This window comes from Carassius carassius, chromosome 45 (assembly GCF_963082965.1).
Source record: "Carassius carassius chromosome 45, fCarCar2.1, whole genome shotgun sequence".
Taxonomy (NCBI): Eukaryota; Metazoa; Chordata; class Actinopteri; order Cypriniformes; family Cyprinidae; genus Carassius; species Carassius carassius.
The window spans coordinates 13,684,752-13,704,966 of NC_081799.1; the positions used below are offsets into that span (position 1 = coordinate 13,684,752).

General features: G+C 37.8%; 1 protein-coding gene across 1 annotated transcript in view; it reads right to left on the reverse strand.

Moving 5' to 3' along the window:
* Positions 1–20,215, reverse strand: part of tiam1a (TIAM Rac1 associated GEF 1a) — a 51,852-nt gene that overhangs the window by 21,602 nt on the left and 10,035 nt on the right. The window contains exons 2-11 of the mRNA XM_059539781.1: positions 11,824–11,916; positions 9,712–10,654; positions 8,446–8,926; positions 7,755–7,927; positions 7,021–7,245; positions 6,169–6,354; positions 3,977–4,123; positions 3,745–3,819; positions 1,228–1,409; positions 410–422 (exon numbers count right to left, since the gene is read on the reverse strand). Of these exons, the coding sequence (XP_059395764.1) occupies positions 410–422; positions 1,228–1,409; positions 3,745–3,819; positions 3,977–4,123; positions 6,169–6,354; positions 7,021–7,245; positions 7,755–7,927; positions 8,446–8,926; positions 9,712–10,644 (2,415 nt within the window). The 5' untranslated portion in view covers positions 10,645–10,654; positions 11,824–11,916. The remainder of the gene's footprint in view (positions 1–409; positions 423–1,227; positions 1,410–3,744; positions 3,820–3,976; positions 4,124–6,168; positions 6,355–7,020; positions 7,246–7,754; positions 7,928–8,445; positions 8,927–9,711; positions 10,655–11,823; positions 11,917–20,215) is intronic.

Here is a 20,215-nt window from a genome sequence, read left to right on the forward strand (position 1 = left end):
TTATGTAAGAAATTGTCATATACTGTATACAGTACTGTTTAGAATTTATTATACAAATATATTTGACTACAGAATGCTGCTGACCAACCGGAATAAAGTATTCCAGAGAGCTGTATAAAAAGAAGATTAACAAATAAGGATGTCTAAATAAATATCGAGAAACTATTTACATTCAGCAATAAACCTCAGCATTTAATCCATGACAAAGGACATTAAACTTTATGTTGGCCAGTGTGAATTGGTTCATATTTTATTTCAAGACTTGACAGAAAACCATTTCTGTGATTTAGTGTGGCCACTTTGCAGGATAATTTATTTATAATTCTATATGTTTCATTCTATGCTGTTACAGACTATCTAAAAAGATGCATATAGATGACTCATAAATTGAAACACCGGACAGAGTAACTGCAGTGTGATTGCTCCAGTGGCATCCAAGTGTGAACGGGAAGTGATGTCTGTGTTCTCTACACCAATGCTTGAGGACAAATTTATGAGAACGGTGGATAAGAGCATTCTAGAACACCCTGCAGTGATAGCAGCTGAGAACGGACAAGGAAAGAGGCCGAGAGCTACTACAGCAGAATGATAACAGGAAGATAACCGCAAGAAGAAATAATCCACTGACACTTTAGCCGTTTGCCTTGGGAAATAGTAAGTTCTAGAACTTTCTAACCTTAAAGGATGGGAGGGTGAGTTTTGTGTTTTCAAGAAAGGAGTTACATGAGATGTTAGCTGTGGACAAATCATAAGATTACTCTTTTATGATATCGAAGTGTGTTTAAGGTGTTAAATTTCCTGTTCATTGTTGCTAGTGGGCTGCAAGATGATGGCATAGTGAAACTGGAATATTGTTTGCTAAAGAAACACAGGGCACAGCTGACGTATCCGTGGCTAATGTGAGCTACCGCCTCAGAACAAAAGATGACACATGCAAGGCGACAGACAACCACCAGTCAACAGGTTTCAGATGACCATTATATCAGGGTTCAAAAACAAATAATGTGTGAACTACTTTTTCTGTATTGATATATATATTTCTGTATTTAAACTTTTTGGAGGGAAAGTTCAAGTGGGTGTGGTCAAATTATGCTAATCTTGTCACAGCAATGTGGTTTGATGTGACATTGAATGGACAATATGAAGAATAAACAATTTAGTTACCTGAACTTGACTGGATTTAAATAGTCACAATGAAATGTATTTGATTTGAATAGGTTTGTATACATGATATTTACCCTGCACAGTGCCTCCAGGGCCTCCATGGCTGAATCCCCTGGCTGTATGATAGCCAACACAGGCCGATCATCAGGTAAAGAGACCCAGGACGGTGTGAGATAGTCAGGTACCCAAACGTCACTGTCCGTCTTGTGTTGGTCAAGACTTTTCACCAAACCCTCTTGGTCCTTCTGTTAAAAGAAAAGAAACAAACTATTTAGGAAGGTACTTGGTGTCAGCATAACATGCATTGCAATGCATTTAACTTACTGTACATAATGTGATGTATTTCTGAGAAAAAAAAAAAAAAATTTTTTTTAATGTACTGATATACAATTGCAAATCTTTAGTTTTAAATAAATATAAAAACCAGTATTAGATATCAGTATGTATCTAATATATATCTATATCTATATCTATATCTATATATATATATATATATATATATATATATATATAATATTCAATGGCCTTTTTTACGTATCAGACAGATACCGATATGACTTAAATTTTGCACACATAAAAATGTGGATGATGGATGATTTGAAATTATATTTTACATTTTAATATTTATATTTTACTGTTTTATGGCCTGATTTACCTATTGGGCTGACAAAAATGACTGCTTAAATATTATGTAACCTTATAAAAATGTAGTATGGACTTTGAATTCAATCACCAAGAATAATATTTTATATTTTTGTTTATATTCTACAATTGTATTTTACTTAATAGGCTGTAGGACTGAACTTCATTTCAGCTATCTGGAATGGTATTAAATATTATACTAATATTTTAAAATTTTATGGCTTATTTTACTCTGATATGAGATAATGACAAGACTGCTGATATATTGTGCAATCTTAAAAATACAGAAAGGAACTTGATTATCCATCAGATTTCTTGGATTGATTGGTTGATATCAGTGTTGGGTAAGTTATTTAAAAAAAAGTAATCCACTACAAATTACTAATTACTTCTTTAAAATAGTTTTTTCATTACATTACTGATTACTGCATTTAAAAAGTAATCAGATTACTAATTACTTTACTTTCAAGTTTACTTTACTTTTAAGTTATCAAACCTAAAAAAATGCACTACAAAGAGAAACTCATAGTTCTTTAATTAATTTAATATTGACAGAAAAAAAAGTATTATTTTTATAACCTACACTTTCAATATCAAAAACCTTTTTTTTTCTTTTTTAAAATAAAGAAAACAAATTGGGTGCGCTTTCTGTATTCTCAGTCTCCGCAAATATCTTCCTAATATCAGTCACTAAAATTAACAAAAATGACCTTTCATTGCATCTAAATGTTGTAGGACTCGTCTGCATCTTAGCTCACATTGTTCGGTGATTTATTAAAGGGCATACTGACCCGCAAAACATGATTTTTTTTTTCATAATTTTTAACACCGCGATTGTAACTTAAAAGTAACGTAATTTTATTGACATAAGTAACTGTAATCAAATTACATACATTTAAAACGTAACGCATTACTTTACTGCGTTACCAGGAAAAGTAATTAGATTACAGTAATGTGTTTCTGTGTAACATGTTATACCCAACTCTGGTTAATATCAACAAGAAGCCAAATAGCTTTAAATTATCTCTACTAATGAAGTATGCACAATCAAACCAGGAATGTACATCAAGAAAGTAAATGTGTAAGAAAACTGAATACCACAAGAAGATTTTAGACAAACCACTAAATGCAGATTTAAAGGTGTCAGTTTTCCAGTTATATTTGCACAAATCGGCCTTATCACACTTAAGAAGAGCTGTCTGGATCGATGCAGCAGACAGTGTGATGATATCTAATCTGAAACTAATTAACTTGGCATCCAAGCACAGCAATGTGCAAGCCCCACACAATACTCAGCGCCTCTGTCTGACAACGACACTGTTAGACGTCTGGCGGGTGATCGATGAGCTGACGTGTACCGGCTGGGATGTTCATTGTGGGTCTTTCGAGGGCTCTTGGGTCTGTCAGCGGGTCTGGCCTGCTGTCAGTGACGGCATGCTGCCTGGCTCAGATAGCTTATCCCACACTATCGGGTGACAGCCTAGTACCCTCCCCTTCCCCTCAACAATCTGCCCGCAGAGTAGCTGCGATGGTGGTCCCCCATCATGGAGAGACAGCAAGCCCACACATGGTGAAGGAGAGCGGGAAATGGGTCAGAGGGACTTAAATACTCAGATACTGGCAAACACATGCAGACAATACATTAAACACTCCAACATTCTGTCACTCAAACGTGCATACGCTCCCCTCCCAAAACACCCGCCATCTGCCTCCTCTGCTGGCTCTTAATGGAAGAGGAGCCCAGGCCTCCCGCCACTTCTCCCAGAGGCCCTACAGCCCAGCTTGGGTATCTTAACTCTCTCTAGCTCTTTCCAGCTCCCTTTGGGAGCTCCATACAGCCCTTACATCTCAGTTCTTATGTGATCTGCCTCTGTAAGGATTCTTTTTGACAGTTTTAATTATGCAAAGCATGCTGGGAAGTGTTAGTGTCCTCCTCACCAGCATCTCCTTTCCAGTGTCCTCAAACATGTGCTCGAGATTCCTTTTAACCGACTCTTCACCGTCTACGAACACCTGAGGTTAAGACAAAACCTTCAGTTGGAACCCACCATATATGAAGTTATTTTAATGCACTTATAGCACATAAAAAATAACCAATGCAAATTGTATGAAAAATAAACAGTGATTTGTTCTATTGAACAAATGTATATAATGTCTAGTTGATGTGAACCTGGTTGATGCTGGGTCTGCCTTTGGTTTTCTTTTTTGAGGTAGTGTCCAGACCCCATAGAGAGGAGAACCGGCTCTTTCGTTTACTGGAGGAACGTGACAGGGCCTGAGTACGTCTCTGAATTCCCCCATCTGTCCTTGCTGCCACCTGTCCGACACAAACCCGCATACACAAAGTAAATAAACAACTAAGATATTTTCAAGCATATGTGATGATAATTTTAAACCATTTAGCATTTGTCACTATGGAGGAAATCTTTAAAGGAATAGATCACCCAAAAATGAAAATGGGAAAAGTGCAGCATGAACATTGTTTAAAACATCTCCTTTTGGATTTGTCTGGCTTTGGAGCAACATGAGAGTGAGTAAATGATAATAATTGTCATTTTTGGATGAACAGTACCTTTAAATATTTTACTAATCCCATGATTGTACAATGAACATTAATATTTAACATTTAAGTGACACACGAAACATAGATTTATTTAAATGAATAACTCCTGAGGGCCATTTACACTAAGGATAGCTCTAAAGTGCTGTCAAACAATTAATCGAATTCAAATTGAATGTTTTTATTTACAAAACATTATTTAATTATTATAAAATATTTTATAAATATGTTATAAATATACACAATACACATATATACTATATAAACTAAAACTTTTATTTTGAATGTGATCGTTTGACAGCACTACTACAAAGTTTTAATAATTGTTATAATTCTTTGAGAATATATCCACAACTATAATGATAACTGTTGGAATCGCTCTCACAATGTTTTTTTTTTCATCAATGTTTTTTTCATAACTGCAGCTCGCAGTGGTGTAGACGCTGGTACAATTATAGTTACTGTTGTTGTTGTGAACAGACCTTTATTATGCCTAGAGGTTTTAGACTTCATTGATTACAAATGTGAGAAAACTGTGTTCAGTGACACTGTGAGAAAAGATCAGGAAAGAGAAGGGGGGAAATACATCCCTTTGCCTTTAGGTTTTAAAGATCAGTGATGGGAAAGATTCTGACCCCATGACTCATTTCAGAAGCAGTATACATCAACTGCCATGGTGTGAAAATGTTCTGTTCACACACCAACATGAAACCACATTCTCATTTCTGGGATAATAAATGTTAGTGACACAAAATTTATAAAGGTATCCTTAGTAATCAGACCACATGTTTGCATAGACATAAAATCTTAAAAGTTTAGCGGACATCTGCAGAACAAGACAAAACTCTGTGAATTGTATTATATTTAAGAACACAGAAGAAATTAGAAAATAACTTTTATAAAGTCATTTAAGGTTTAAGGTTAGTGACTAAGTGTCAAAATAGCTAAAAGGAAGTTTCACAAAGACAGTTATTGATCTACTGCTTGAGTGCCATTGACGAAACACTCCCTTTTTCATTACTTAAAACGTCAAAGATTTTCCGTCAATCTTGGTTTGGTTTTTGGAAGTCAGTGAGTTACGCAATTAAATGGAAGTTTTATTTCCACGCCTCACTGTGACTCTTGATGTGACAGTTGCAGTCCTCTGGCTGCATATTACGCCATTCTGTACATTCTCTGCTGAACCACAGGAATGACAAAAACACGATGGTGACAGCATGTTTTGTTATGCAGTTTCTGTTAGGACTCAGGCCAAGAACAGGCTGGCAGTCAGCTCAAAACTCACCCGGTTCTCGTGGAGTGGATTAAAATGAAGTGGATATTAACTAAACATGCTTGAGAGTGTGAATGAAAGGAGTAAGTTTGCGAAACAGAGAGAAATAGGGAATAATGCACTGATATTGAGTGTTTTGAGAGCATGGAGGTGAAAGTGAAAGTGAAAGTGAAGTGACATTCAGCCAAGTATGGTGACCCATACTCAGAATTTTGCTCTGCATTTAACCCATCCGAAATGCACACACACAGAGCAGTGAACACACACACACTGTGAGCACACACCCGGAGCAGTGGGCAGCCATTTATGCTGCGGCGCCCGGGGAGCAGTTGGGGGTTCGATGCCTTGCTCAAGGGCATCTAAGTCATGGTATTGAAGGTGGAGAGAGAACTGTACATGCACTCCCGCCACCCACAATTCCTGCCGGCCCGGGACTCGAACTCACAACCTTTTGATTGGGAGTCCGACGCTCTAACCATTAGGCCACGACTTCCCTAAAAAGGTTTGTATGTATGTGTGTATTTCATACCAGGGCATGGAATGATGATACTGAAAAAATGCCAAGACGACCCATGGACAGTTTGGTGGAGCGGGAAGCAACGGCGAGTAGGCGTTTTGGATTTGGAAGCTCGCCGCCTTGCAGGCTGGACAGGTAACAGCGATAGCGGAACAAGTCCATATGAAACTGCTCCAAATTCTGCTCCCAGAGGAATATCTGAACAACAAGAAAGAAAGATTTAAAATCGTCTGTTTTGTCAGTATTTTAACATGCTCTGCGCTTATTGTTTTTCTGTGTTCGCACACTGATGAAGGACCCTAAGCTGCTGACTATTAGAGTGTGGGCAGTGTTTTTAATACAGTTTTGTTTACTGTTGGAGGACGCTGGGACAAATCATTAGTCAGCAGGCCTCCTCCAAGCCAGCATGACCTGAGTCTATTCAGAGACCATGGAGGAGTAAGCCCACCTCCGCACAAACAGACGAGTACATCACATACACAATAAGTGAACAGACACATACTTAGACTCAACTTTTATGTAATATCAATCAAATCACGTCAGTTGGAGATTAAACAGACGATGCAAAAATACACAGTAGCATCAGACATGTCAGAAACACCAAATCTGTGAGACGTGTCCTAGTAAACAAATGAAACAATTATTGAATGACAGTTTCATCAGGGTGTGTTTATAGGTGAAGTTTAATAAGTTAAAAGTCCTAAGGCGAAGCTTGCTTTATTTATGGAATTATTTTTGGAGGAACCAGTGGCAAACAAGTCTCACTAGTACTTAAACATAATTCTAGACACCACTGACTCTCCAATAATGAGCACAATTTAAAATCATCAGAAAATCAGAAATGCATATGCAGCATGTTCATACCTGCTCTAGGATAGTCTTCCTCTTCTTCCCATCAGTGACGGCAGAGAGCTGCATTTCGCCCATCTTCTTCATTTTCTCATCCATGTCGATCTTTTGTTCAAGCTTCTTGATCTCTGAGCGCAGCAATCGTACGGTGTCCTCGCGGTGGTGCTGACGGGCGACGGCTGCGGCGCAGGCTGAGTGGATGGCGGTTATCCAGTTTTCCAGCTCGGTTTGACCTGATGTCTAAAAAGAAGTGAAGCAGAACATTACTTCTTATCACTATAGAATGCCCAATGGCAGTTTGTCCACAATGAGCAAAACTTGAAGGCACAGTATTTAAAAACAGGTACTCCTTATATATTGTAAGGTTATAAACATCACTATTAATATAATATAATTTAAACAACGTAGCAACACAGAGATTCTTTCAGCACCAAATGACAATCACGTAGATTTGACTGTCGGGCCTGACGCGTTAACCTTTAAGAATGTCACCTGGTAAGCAGGATGTTGTCAGCTGTCACAGAATAAAATGTCACTGAGACACACAGAAATTCAGAAACACTGTTCAGCAGTTTCGAATGATACAATGGACCATGAGCATTGGTGCGGTACAATTCTATATCAGCTGTTATCATAAATGTGAGGACAAAAACATAATCAATGGCTTCAAATGCTGCCATGAAGAATTCAAGTTGAGGAGTATCTGGAATCACTTTAATATTAATCTTTCGAGATTCAGACTGTCCTACCTGGAAGAGGAAGGCATCTCCCAGTGCATTGCTCAGACAAAACACAAAGTCTTTCTTTGGATGTTCTGGGACAGCCTGAACAATGCTGTTCTCCACCCAGACTGCATGTTTGTGGATGCTGTTGTGGTCAATCCCTGAACGTCCATCCGTTTCGTAAAAAAACAGAGTGCATCCTTGGAGGATAAAGTAAAACGGAAGATAAGAAAACATGGAACTGTGAATGTAAAACAAGTTTAAGGATTTGATTAATCTACACCAATAAAAATAGGAAAGTTTGATGACAAATTTTTTATGAACTGTATTGTCTCAGATGCTATTCTGTGTTCTTTTTACATTAACAATTGCAGTAAGAAGTTGCCCAGGGCATTAAATTAGATTATGATTGAATAGTCATGGCAAGACTACGAACATCAAACCATCTGAATCAAAAGCTCAGAATTTGAAAATAAATTTATTAGGGTTTGATGTGATTACCCTGATGAGAAATAGCAGGTGCATGATATTTTGTAACTGGTGCGGGGTCAAGGAGTTGCAAAATGTAAAATGCATCACATACAAATGTAAGAGGCCATCCAGGTTAACAATGCACAATGTATTCATTATTTCCACCTTTTTTCTGAGTAACATGGAAAGACTTTAAGGATAGATCAGAAATAGTAAGAGTAGCACTATGCCATTCCAAACATATCACCTTTGAGTGATACCCAGTACTGTTTCCATTTCCTTTTCGCTGCTGGTTCCACCCTCTTATTCTTTTTGTGGCCCAGGAAGTTCTTCACAGCCAGCAGGCCGGCCTTCCGCACAGTGCCCTGCACTGTGCTAATTAGAATGTCTGAGGGATAAATGGAGCTTAGCGTTCCACTGCTCCTCTCATCGCTAGCAGCCGAAACTGCCTCTTCGAGGCAATCCCACGTCTGCCGGGAGTTCAAGTCCAGCTCCTTACGGAAGTTCTCGTAAACGCCTTGATCTACACCCGGTTGACGTTCACGGTCTCCTCCACCTCCGCTGCTACTGCCGCTGTCACTTCCCGCAAAGATGCTTCCACTAGCAGTAGAGTAGACAGAGAAGGACGCAGACATAGCCTTGCAACGGCGTGAGGAATGCTCGACTTCAGCTGCGCCACCGTCAATACCGCTGTCTCCATACTCGCTGCCCTCACCGGCCGTGATATCCTTCATGCAAACAGAATAGGTTACTGGAGATGAAAGACATCACTCCCTCTACAGTTACGGCTACATCCTCCAAACAAGAATTCCTTCTCAGAATTTCACCCTAAACAATAGTGTGACATTTCATAAAAATTGTAATGGAAACTATCTTCCATTGAGCTGATAAATGGCTCTTTTTCTTTCTGCTTTTGGCAGGAACAAAGAAAGAGACTAATATGTACTTGTTCTCTACTTGTTTACCTGTGCATAAAAGAGGAACAGAAAGAGGAAGACAAGATAGTGCAGCTTCCCTTTGCAGGTAGATCATGCAAAGTATCATGTTTCAAAAACACTGAGCAGGTGTCCAAAGTAGCTGTCAAAAGGCATGAACATGACTCAGGGAACATCTGAATTGTCCTGTGAGACCACTCAAAGTTGGAAGCTCTTTGGCAAACACAGACAGTTCAGATCACATCAATAATGCACAATCACGAAAGTTAAAAGCTATCTGAATTTGGTTTTAAAGACCCTAGAGGGTTTTATCTTTCACATTTAGAGCTAAAAGTGGAGGAGATTTGAAATTAAAAGAGTTTCCTTAGAGAATCCCATAATTCTATTGCTCTTTATCCATTTCTTGGGTTAGCTACTTAAAAACTACCAACTAGGTTCTAAAATAAATGAGAAGCTTGGAAGTAGGCAAAGTGGTCAAAAAACACGATTCTTAATAATCTGGAGATACTGCAGATAACTCACTGCCTGTCTTTATTTTCAGATGATTTGGAAAAACCATGAGTCAGAGCATAACTCACATGTGTTGTTTGTGCCCGCCGTCCCTGCATACGTGAGCAGATGGTAGTCTGGTGATTGGACAGTCCTTCCGACAGGCAGTGAGAACGACGACAAGGAAGAGTGTATGCTCCATATCCGTTGCCTTCCTCCTCCGCAGGAGACAAGATCTCACCGTTCATTACACCCCCCTGCTTCCTCTCAGGATTGTGACCATTATAGAGATGGTGGGAGCCACGAAGAGGAGGTAGTCTCTGTGTGCAAAGTTCGTCTAAAGAGTTGGCTCTCTCTCCTGAGTGAGTCTCAAGTGTCCGTGGGCTGGAGGTGCGATGGCGTCCTCCACAGTTGGTGAAGCCTTTGTCTTCTTCCTCATTTGTCCCTATAATCTCCTCTGTGCTTGTCAGATGCTCTTGGCTTAGATCCGACAAGGAAAACTCCATGGAATCCTCTCTCCACATGTCAGCAGATTTGGAGCGCTTCTTCATAAAGCTGCCACCTTCCCGAGGACCATCTCTGGTCCTCTGAAGATATGTGTCCTCACCTGTGAAAAGTCCTTCATAATCACAATTGTCTGCCACCACTGTGTCCAACTCCACTCCGTCTTCAGAGCCTGGCGTGGTGGTAGGATCCCCCATGTTGTCGTGGAAGGACATCGGCCGCAAATTCATTGCCATCTTATCCATCCAAATGGTGCCTCTATAGCCCTCCAAAGCATTCTTCTCATTGAAAGGTTCCAGGCCATTTTCACTCAGGGATTGTGGGATGGAAGGGGTGCTGCTTGATTTTGTGCTGGTCTCAGAGTTGCGGTGTTCAGTCTTGCTGGATGAGGCATGACGTGATCGTCGAGACTGCTTGTTAGAGATGCGAAGTGATCGGGTCATGTGCTTTCGTGAGAGATGGCCCTGCCCCTCACCGTAGTAGGCGTGGTCACCATTTTGGCTCTCTATGTTTCCCATTGTTTAATGTCTGTGGAAGACAACATGGTTTAGATATAGGACATGTTACTGCTTACACAGATGAAGACCTACCAATCACTAGCAAGATTTATGCATATGTCTGTGTGACATTTAAAAGATAGATTAGCAAGTATTGGGGCTCTCAAACCTGACAGACCAGCAAACACCACATTCTTCCAGAGATGCTTTTTACTTTAGAGACAATAAAAGACTCATGCAGCTCCAAAGCAACATACCTGCTAAGTCCATTTAAGGGGGTAAATGTATTTACAGTGCTGAAAGACAAAGTAACCGAATAAAAGCTGATCTATCTACAGAAGAGAAATTTAGTCTCACCATCTCTACAAGTGAGAGCTGAATAGCATGTGACCAGAGCCTAATGCCAGAAATATCTCTGAGGCACACAAAGACACGAAGCGAGAGAGTGAGTAAAGGAGTGAGATGTGAAACCTCTCAACCCCCTGTGGTGGGAGCATCAGAGGATTTTTAAAATGACCTCCATTAGAGAGTTCACCATTTGTGTATCTCAGCTATAACCTCTTGAAATTGTTGGAATGGTTCAATTAGGGCAAAATTCTGACAAATTAGTCCTAAGAAAGAAATAGGAAATCATTATAGAAATCCATTGTGTACAATTTATAGCGTTATTTTTATGAAATCACTGTGGCATGTAAAAAAAAATAGTCATGAGAGATATTTGCTCTGTTCCAAAACGTATAGAAGCAGCATTTTTAGGCATCGTGGGCACACTCTTGACATGAAGGCTGCCCAGAGTTAATCATCCGGCCTCGTAATTTCTCACGATACCTAGTTTGCACAAGCAATAACAGCCAATTCCACAATGTTCTTGTTCTAATTCCCACTGTGATGAGTTTGGGAAAAAATGAATTCCAGATGCTAAGCTAGGTGAGAGAAACACTGATTACAAATAACCTTAAATACTTGATTCAATTATGTTTTATCCAAATAATGTTACTGAAAGTAGTAATTAATTGGATCATTTTGCCCAATATTTATGAGTGCTTTTTAGAATATCATATCTTTAACTTAGCAACATGCTAATGAACTAAATTGCTGCAGTTGGCAGCGAGGTAGCTAACTAGGTTTTGAGCTGCCTCAAAACCATGATTCCATTGTGTTAGGACATGACATCATTGTATATAAGATCGACAGTAGTACCTGAGGCAGAACCAGTGGATCAGATGCATTTCCACACAGCCATGTTCCTATTTATTGACCTCATGGTCCTGATCAGCCTTAAGGCAGTTTTCCCTGGAAAAGAAACATAACACAGATTTTAAACAAAGGAACAGTGAAAGATTAAGTCTAGACACAAGGATAGCTTGGATAGCTGTTCATAAATAAGGTTTTGGGTTTCTAAGTATGCAAAGGGTGGATTACAAGACACATATGAGAACATGACAGCTCACCTGTTCCAAGGTGCGGTCACAAAAACATGCATAACATTAATACAACAATACTTCTCACACCCTCCCTGCTGAACAAGAGGAATAATTTTCTGAGATTCGTCTCATTTCCTTTAGAAGCCAACAATACAGTAATTATGGCTACCCAGCAGAATTCTTAAAGCTGAACCCAGTTATATGTTCTTCAATGCTAGTCTGACCTAATTTAGTCTAATCCAGAGAGAAGAGCAGAGAGAAAGTCTCATATCCATACTGCAGCAGGTATAAATATGAGAAGATGGTTCTGACTACACACTTGAAGCACACTTTATGGATTAGTCTCAGAATGGCATGGTCACTGTTCCACTAAGCAGGAGATAGAAATAAAGGAAAAGAATAATGAAAAAGATGAGAAAGGATTCCCTGTCATTACAAAACATTGGATCCATTTAAACCTGTATAGAAGGACATATTCAAGGCATATCTAGAAACATGAGATGAGCTCTTTTGACTAAGACCGCCTTGGCGAAAATCTAGTAACGTTTACATGCATAAAAACTCACTGCCAGAGGGTTTGTCATTCAAACCGTGTGTGTAACAGAAGCATGTGTGCATGTGTTTGTTGGGGTCAGTGTGTATGTTTCTGGATCACATCCAGCTCCAGCAGTAAGGGTCAACAAGACCTTAAGGCCAATAACAAAAAAGATAGAGACCCATCTGATGATGTCTATCCTCAGGACGACAGCTGGTTGTTGTGTGTATGTTTGTTTGTATACATGAGAGTAGTGGTAGAAAAACTCAGGACTGCACTGCAGTCTACTTAACCTTGCTATAGAGTTACATAAACTAGAGTTGACCCCATTTTTCGCTGTAGTTCACTTGTTTTGCAGCTCTGGCCTCCCTTCTCTTCTTCCTGATCCAAGCTCCATCCTTCATGCTGCTACCATTAGATTTGCCCTCCACATGATATTTAAGCCTTTATATCAGTGATTCAAGTGTGATGTAAAACTTTGCGGTGGAAAAAAACATCTTCAGTAGTGAAGGAAAGTTAATGGGTTTTTCAATAGCTTTAAGCTCCCATTTCATGCTATTCTTAGAGTTGCATGTATTACGTAAATCTGCTATCCTGTCAGCCTTATTTAAAATATATATTTTACAGGAAATGCTTTCTTGCACAATATCTGCTTTGTTACTCATAAACTGTTTAATGTTCCCCTTTTCCTAGCATGACAATATACAGATTCTTTTAACCACATTTGAGCTAAAAAGAACAATTTGAGACCTTTTTGGGTCACATTTTATGAAATGCAAGCATATGGGTGCAATCAAATTCTCATGGGAAGTTTGTATTTATGAGTTGAGAAGCTGTGATTATGAGGTCAGGAGTGTTTAAATCACTTTGGCCAGAGCAAGATGGCGATGTACAGCAATGTTTTTTTTTAACTATACTTAAATAGAATGAAAAATTAATTGTGTGAAATGTTTTTGCTTTTTTGATGTTTTATTAGGGCTGCAGAATGATTAATTGCGATTAATCGCATTCAAAATAAAAGTTTGTTTACACACTACTATATGTGTGTGTACTGTGTACATTTATTATGTATATATAAATAGACACACATACATATATATTAAAAAGTATATATTTATACTTGTATATAATTTACATAATATATAAATAAAAATATTTTATATGTTGATCTAACATATTTTTTATTAATATATGTGTGTGTGTATTTATATATACATAATAAATACACACAGTTCACACACATATAGTATGTAAACATAAACTTTAATTTTGAATACGATTAATCGCGATTAATTGTTTTTGCAGCACTAGTTTTTATTAAATTCTGTCGTTTTTTGTACATCCAACTTAGATACAATAGATGCAGCATCTAAAACTAGCTAGTATATTTTCTCACTGAAATGCCCCCAATTTGGAAACTTTGGCTCAAAGAAAATTGGTAATTATGACATTGTGGCGGCATTCATGTGCATTCAACTTTTCTTGCATTTTTTTTGATGATTTCAGTCATTCTGGAAAATCAAAGCTGTATTTAAATGGAAATAGCTGCTCATGATGGCCGCCAACTTGCCTTTCCACTGTCTGTTTCCCCTTTTAATGTGGGCTGTGATGGTATATAAGCATATGTGCACTAATCAAACACAGATCTATTACCATATGATCTGATTCCATTAAATATCAAATCTTCGGCTTTGAAAACATACTCCAGATGGAATATCTCAGCAGGGATCTACAGTTAAAATGTCAGTGCAGTCATAACCAAAAGGTTAGTGAAAATCGATGAGAAATCTGTGATCCCGATGAGCAGAGTGGCAAACGTGCGTCAGCGAATGAACCGAGTGACCTGCTACCCACTCTCTCTCCCTCTCTCCTTCTCCTCACCTATGTGATGCTGGGATTCAGCTGTAATAATATGTGATAAATCTCAGGGTGACAGCAATAGACTCTCTGCTAGCACAAACACAATATGACGATTATATTACTCAAAAAACGTGAGATAAAATGCTTATATGTGTTGTTGTTGTTGTTTGTGAATGCGTTAGATGTTTTGTTGTCTCGGAGCCGGATGTCTCCTGCAGGGCGCAGGCAGGTGGAGAGGATGGAGGAAGGGTGTGTGGTGGTGGAATGGCCTGCTGGGCTTTGCAGTGTCTCACTGTGAAACTTTAATCACAGGCACTTAGGAGGACACCTCCTCCACTTCACGTCCCTCACTGTGAGGGATGTGCTAGCCTGAGCTGCGTTATTAAAGCACACACACACAAACACACACCGTGAGGAGGGCGTGCATTGTAATGGAATAATGAAACGGACTGACTCTACCGAACGTCCCGCTTTCTTCCCTCAGACACTCTTTTGTTTGAGGAGAAAGAGAGGCTGTAGAATAGATCACCAGCACGAGTCGACTGTTAAAAAAGCATGTTATCACAGCTTTACTGTCTTTAGCTTTCTCCAGCTACTTCACACTAATACAGTCCTACAGGTGACAAAACACTCCCAATCTTTATGAGGAATATGGCAGCTAATAAAGCAGTTTATAGTAGTGCACAGTAAGCTTGGAGTGGACAGATGGTAGGAAGGTATAAGTGGGTGTGAAACGGATAAAACTCCTGAAACAAAACTTTGAAACAAAATTCAAAAGTGGAGCGACGAGTCACAAAATATACAATTACTGAAGTATAATCATCTGAAATGTCTCCATTTACACATTATAAATTATTAAAGCACAGACAGGCCAGCTTGAGAACAACTACAGCCAAATCGCAGCCTTAATTAACTTAATTCAGTCAGATATTCTAATATAAATATAAAAAAGCATTGGGAGGCTCTTATTAGACATTAATTATGGAAGAGAAGATGCTCACTAGACAAAGAAAAGCAATGGGTGAAGACTACTGTAAGTGAGGGGGAAGCAAACACAAATGCATTATTCTCGTTCAGAAACCTGCTCCCATTAGTCCAATACTTAGTCTTTTTGTTTCTCCTGCTTGTCTTTAAGGCCTGGGGCAGAAGAGCAAGGTTTAAAATCTCCCCAAAGCCCAGCACTGCTGCACTGAGTTGAGGAAGACTGCGGGGCTTTTAACTGCACACCCAGACAGACAGAAGGAGAGCGAGTGAGCACAGGAGAGACTGGATTAGAAATGCTCCATTGTTCCCTCAGATGGAATCTGTCATTTTGCATGTGCACAATCTACTCTTGTTAGTATAATTGAGAGAGCGCAGACAAAGACACAAGAATAATCACTGCCCACACTCTCTTTGTCTGTCTCTGCTGACTGATTACCCCATAGATACTAGTGCTGGCCCGTACAGTATCATACGTTTACAATATATTCGATTTCATTTTGATTTGATGATATAAAATGAACAGATTTTGTGAATATTGTATATGCTATTTGCTATGCTATTATAATATACTAGATGTTATTTGGCCATCCGTTTTCTAAAGACCATCTCAGTAGCAACAAAAGTAGCAAATATTCCAATATTTTTGTGAAAGTTTGATTCATCAGTTCTTTCAAATCTTTTTTTTTTTATGATTTGCGTTGTTATGTGTTGTTATATTGATGCATAGAGTAATGTTTTTTAAATACATTTATTCAACAAGGATGCATTAAATTGATCAAAAGTGTCAGTAAAGAGATTTATATTATTACAGAGGTTTATTTCAAATAAATGCTGTTGTTTTTTGAATTTATATTCATCAAATAGTTTTGAAAAATATATATATAATTTTTTCCACAAAAATATTAAGCAGCTGTTTTCAACACTGATGATAATAATAAGAAATGTTTCTTTATCATTGAGTCAGCATATTAATGATTTCTGAAGGACCATGTGACACATTTATGGTGTTTTTGATCAAATAATTTCAACCTCAACCTTGTTGAGCAAACTTCTTTCAAAAACATTTTAGAATTTTACTGACCCCATCTATATACATATTCACCCAACTCTAACTGACAGCTATACTAACAGCATGCGATTATAAGAAAATCATGACCAGTTATTTTATATATTCTACAGATATCCACAGAGGTTTCTGCTGAATATTGTGGTCACAGTTTCCATGTAAACGCTGTAATGAAATCGTGAGCAGAATGAATACCAAAATAGTATAGAATGTCACCAGCACAAAACTTTTTCCTTTGTTTTGTTTATATTTACAATCAACATGTCTCTTCTGACTGACTAGCAATAGGAGAGAAAATAACTTTTTGTTCCTGCCACAACGGCCACCAAATATTTGACACTTTTAACACAGTCCCCACCCATACACACTTCCCTCCAACACCCAACAACACACACACAAACTTCTCAGGTATAAGATAATAATGTCTCTTTCCCTTAAGTCCTCTATTTCTGCACTGAAATCTTTTTTCTTTTTTCCTTTGTGTGGGTTGATCTATAGGTGCACTTCTTTTATTCTTTCTCTTTTATCCTTTAACCACCTTTGTTTGAACAAGGGAAACACATTCTCTCTCTTCCCCTCTGCTCCTCTGCTTTGTTTTGTGTTCATAACAAGTGTAGTTCTGCTTAGTCAACACACCTAAGAACTATTTTACAAAAACATGTTGAACAGAACTTGAGATGAAAACCCAGCAGGTCATTTTCCAAACAGTGCTTCGAGCGTTTCACGGGAGTTCCATAAATCCATTCCCGCTGTAATAGTGTTGACCTTTTTCTTTGTGCCTGAGAAACCAATTTAAGATCCCTCTAATAGTCCATCCACATTCACTGCTAATTGACGTATGTCTCTTTAAACAATACCCGAAATTCTGAGCACCCAGAAACCCACCCTGCCCACGGGCGACTTTCCCCATTTCACACATTTTTCCACGGATTCCTGACAGGGAATGAGCAACTTAGCTTGAGATGAGAGGGACTTGAAAGACACGATGAAACACTCTTGGGAATAATGGAGAAGAAAAAGGAGTGACAGAGAACAAGAGAGAGCTTGACAGTGAGAGGGGTTAAGAAGAGTTTAAAGAGGAGACTTCATAAGAAGCTTATCACCACAGGAACTGAAGTACACTTCACATAGTTTTGATACTTGTATCAACGCATGGAAACCTTATCCACACCTGGATGGAAAGATTAACATCGTTTTCAAGGAAAGAGGGAGAAAAACAAGCACCTAGAAATATTCACATCGGTTCAACATGAAAATAGTGTTGAATAACGTCTTGATGAAGTTTATATAAACTTCTATTTTAAAAATATCAATGAAACATTAATAATATAATATAATAATAATATAATATATGATATCTATTATATCATTTTAAAGATCATACCAAATTTTATTGAAAAGTTCACATGTCCTGATAATATATTTATATTTATTTAAATTTTTTCTTTATTTAATTACAAATGTTATTACCATTTATTAATATATAATATACAATACAATATATTATAATATCATATTTAATATAATATAATATAATATAATACATACCTATTTGTTATATTATATTATAATAATTTTTAAATAATAGTAAACGTTTATTAAAACATTTATATTGAATATATATTTACATTTATCAATTGTTTTTGTATATTAATGAAAAAATAGATTTCTTAAATCTATTTTTTAAATACATAACTTAATATTTAGTATATTATCCTATATTACATAATAAATCTAAATAAAACTGAAGAGTAGTGAATATGTACTTTTTTGTACAATTTTTTTTTTAATGCAGTGCTTTTGAATTGTGGCACTTCCGTATGCCTGACCCGGGGTCATTTCCTCCTCACATCCCCCCTCTGCTCCTCATTCTTTCCTGTCACCTCTTTCCTATCCATAACAGTGTCACAAAGGCCCCCAAAATGTAATAATCTTTTTTTTTTCAGTTCTAACACCCATCTCATATTCAACATCCTAAAAGTCTGATACCTACAATAGCTCAATCATTCATGTCAAACTACAAAAAAAAAAGTTAAACGTTTCTCCAATGAGCCAAAAAAGGAAGTCCTATTGTATAGCCTTCAGCATGACAGCATCAGTAACCTTTCCATAGGACTAGCTCTTAAGACCATCAAACGACAGAAGATACGAACTGTCCATTAATCCAAATGAAGGGACAGGACTCCTCCATCATGTCCCTCGGCTCTTGACCGTGTCTGTGCTCCGCAGAGCTCAATGAACCTGTAATGAGAGGCTGACGCCAGTAACTCTGACCCCCCCCCCCCCCCATCTACCTCAGTCCATCTTGGTTTCTAATGTGGCATTATCATTATTTATGTTATTATGTGATTGCTTCTTTTATAAGTACAACAACAAATATGGTCAAAAAAAATTTAGCCAGTGCTAAACATAATATAAAAAAGTAAATTGGTTCATAGCTTTAAATCTATAATGTGACTTCATAGATAATCTGTCTGCCACCGGTCAGAGCGGAGGAGGATTGTGGCTTCCTCTGGGACCACCAGACCGGTTTCCTCTCTTTTGTTCAATAACGCACCATGACCTGGAACACCATGTTATCTCTGCCTTTCAGACGTGTTAATGATAGAGTGATGATGAATGAACAAAGAGGAAAGACTGATAATATACCAGAGTGACATCCCATGCTGATCAGTTTGACATCAGGTTGTCAAAAAAAAGGTAGATAAGAAAAGAAAAATAAATAAATAAAAGTTCATTTTAAATACATTAAAAAAGATTGTGGATTTCAAACCACACTGAAGTGGATCAGGTGTGTTAAAAATGTTCAGGGATTGGTTCACATGTGTACTGTAATCTACAAATTTAAACCTCAGGTTGACATCATTTAATAGTATATATGTGGCTAAGTTTCTTTCGAAATCCTTAGGGGGGACCTTTTAAATCTTTCTCTTTCAGCAGGCTGCTGACCTGGGGATGAAGTTGGATCAGGACTAGCCCTATCGAGAGCCTATCGTGTCTCTCTAAGTGCAGCGGTCATACTGTCTGCTCCTCAAAGGATTTCTCATCTCCAACACAGAGCTTAGCACATCTCGTCCGCTGCTCTCATTCAACCCATTTAAATCTCTCTGAGGGGGAGACAGAGTCTGCTGTTCCAGAATTATGCCGGTAAAATAAGTTAACCGAGACCGACTGTGGGGAGCACATATACTCTCAGGGGACCCAAAAACACTTTCTCTCAATGTCTGAAGTCACATTCATCTCTCTGATCTGTGCTTTTGTTGACAGTGCATTAGTGAAAAGTCATTTGCAAAGCGTTCAAGCAAAAGAGCTGAGATATTCATACATTATTTTATTTTATTTTATTTATTTTATTAAAAGTATTTTTATTTTGGGTACTTATTTTTGTTTAATTCTATTCTGTTCTCCTGTATTATATTCTGATGTATTCTGATTATATTTTGATGAATTCTGAGAGCTCTCTGACCTTCCCATAGACAGCAATTTCTTTGTTGAGATATTTTTATTTTAAACATAAATGTATTCTTTTGTATTTTTTTCCTATTCTATTCTATTCTATTCTATTCTATTCTATTCTATTCTATAGAATTCTATATTCTATTCTGGTCTGTGCTTGTGTTGATAGCCTAATGTCTTAGTAAAGTCATATGCAAAACTTCTATTTATCAAAAATCTATTTATTTTATTTTATAAATGGAACTTTGTAATTATAGTTGTTTTTTT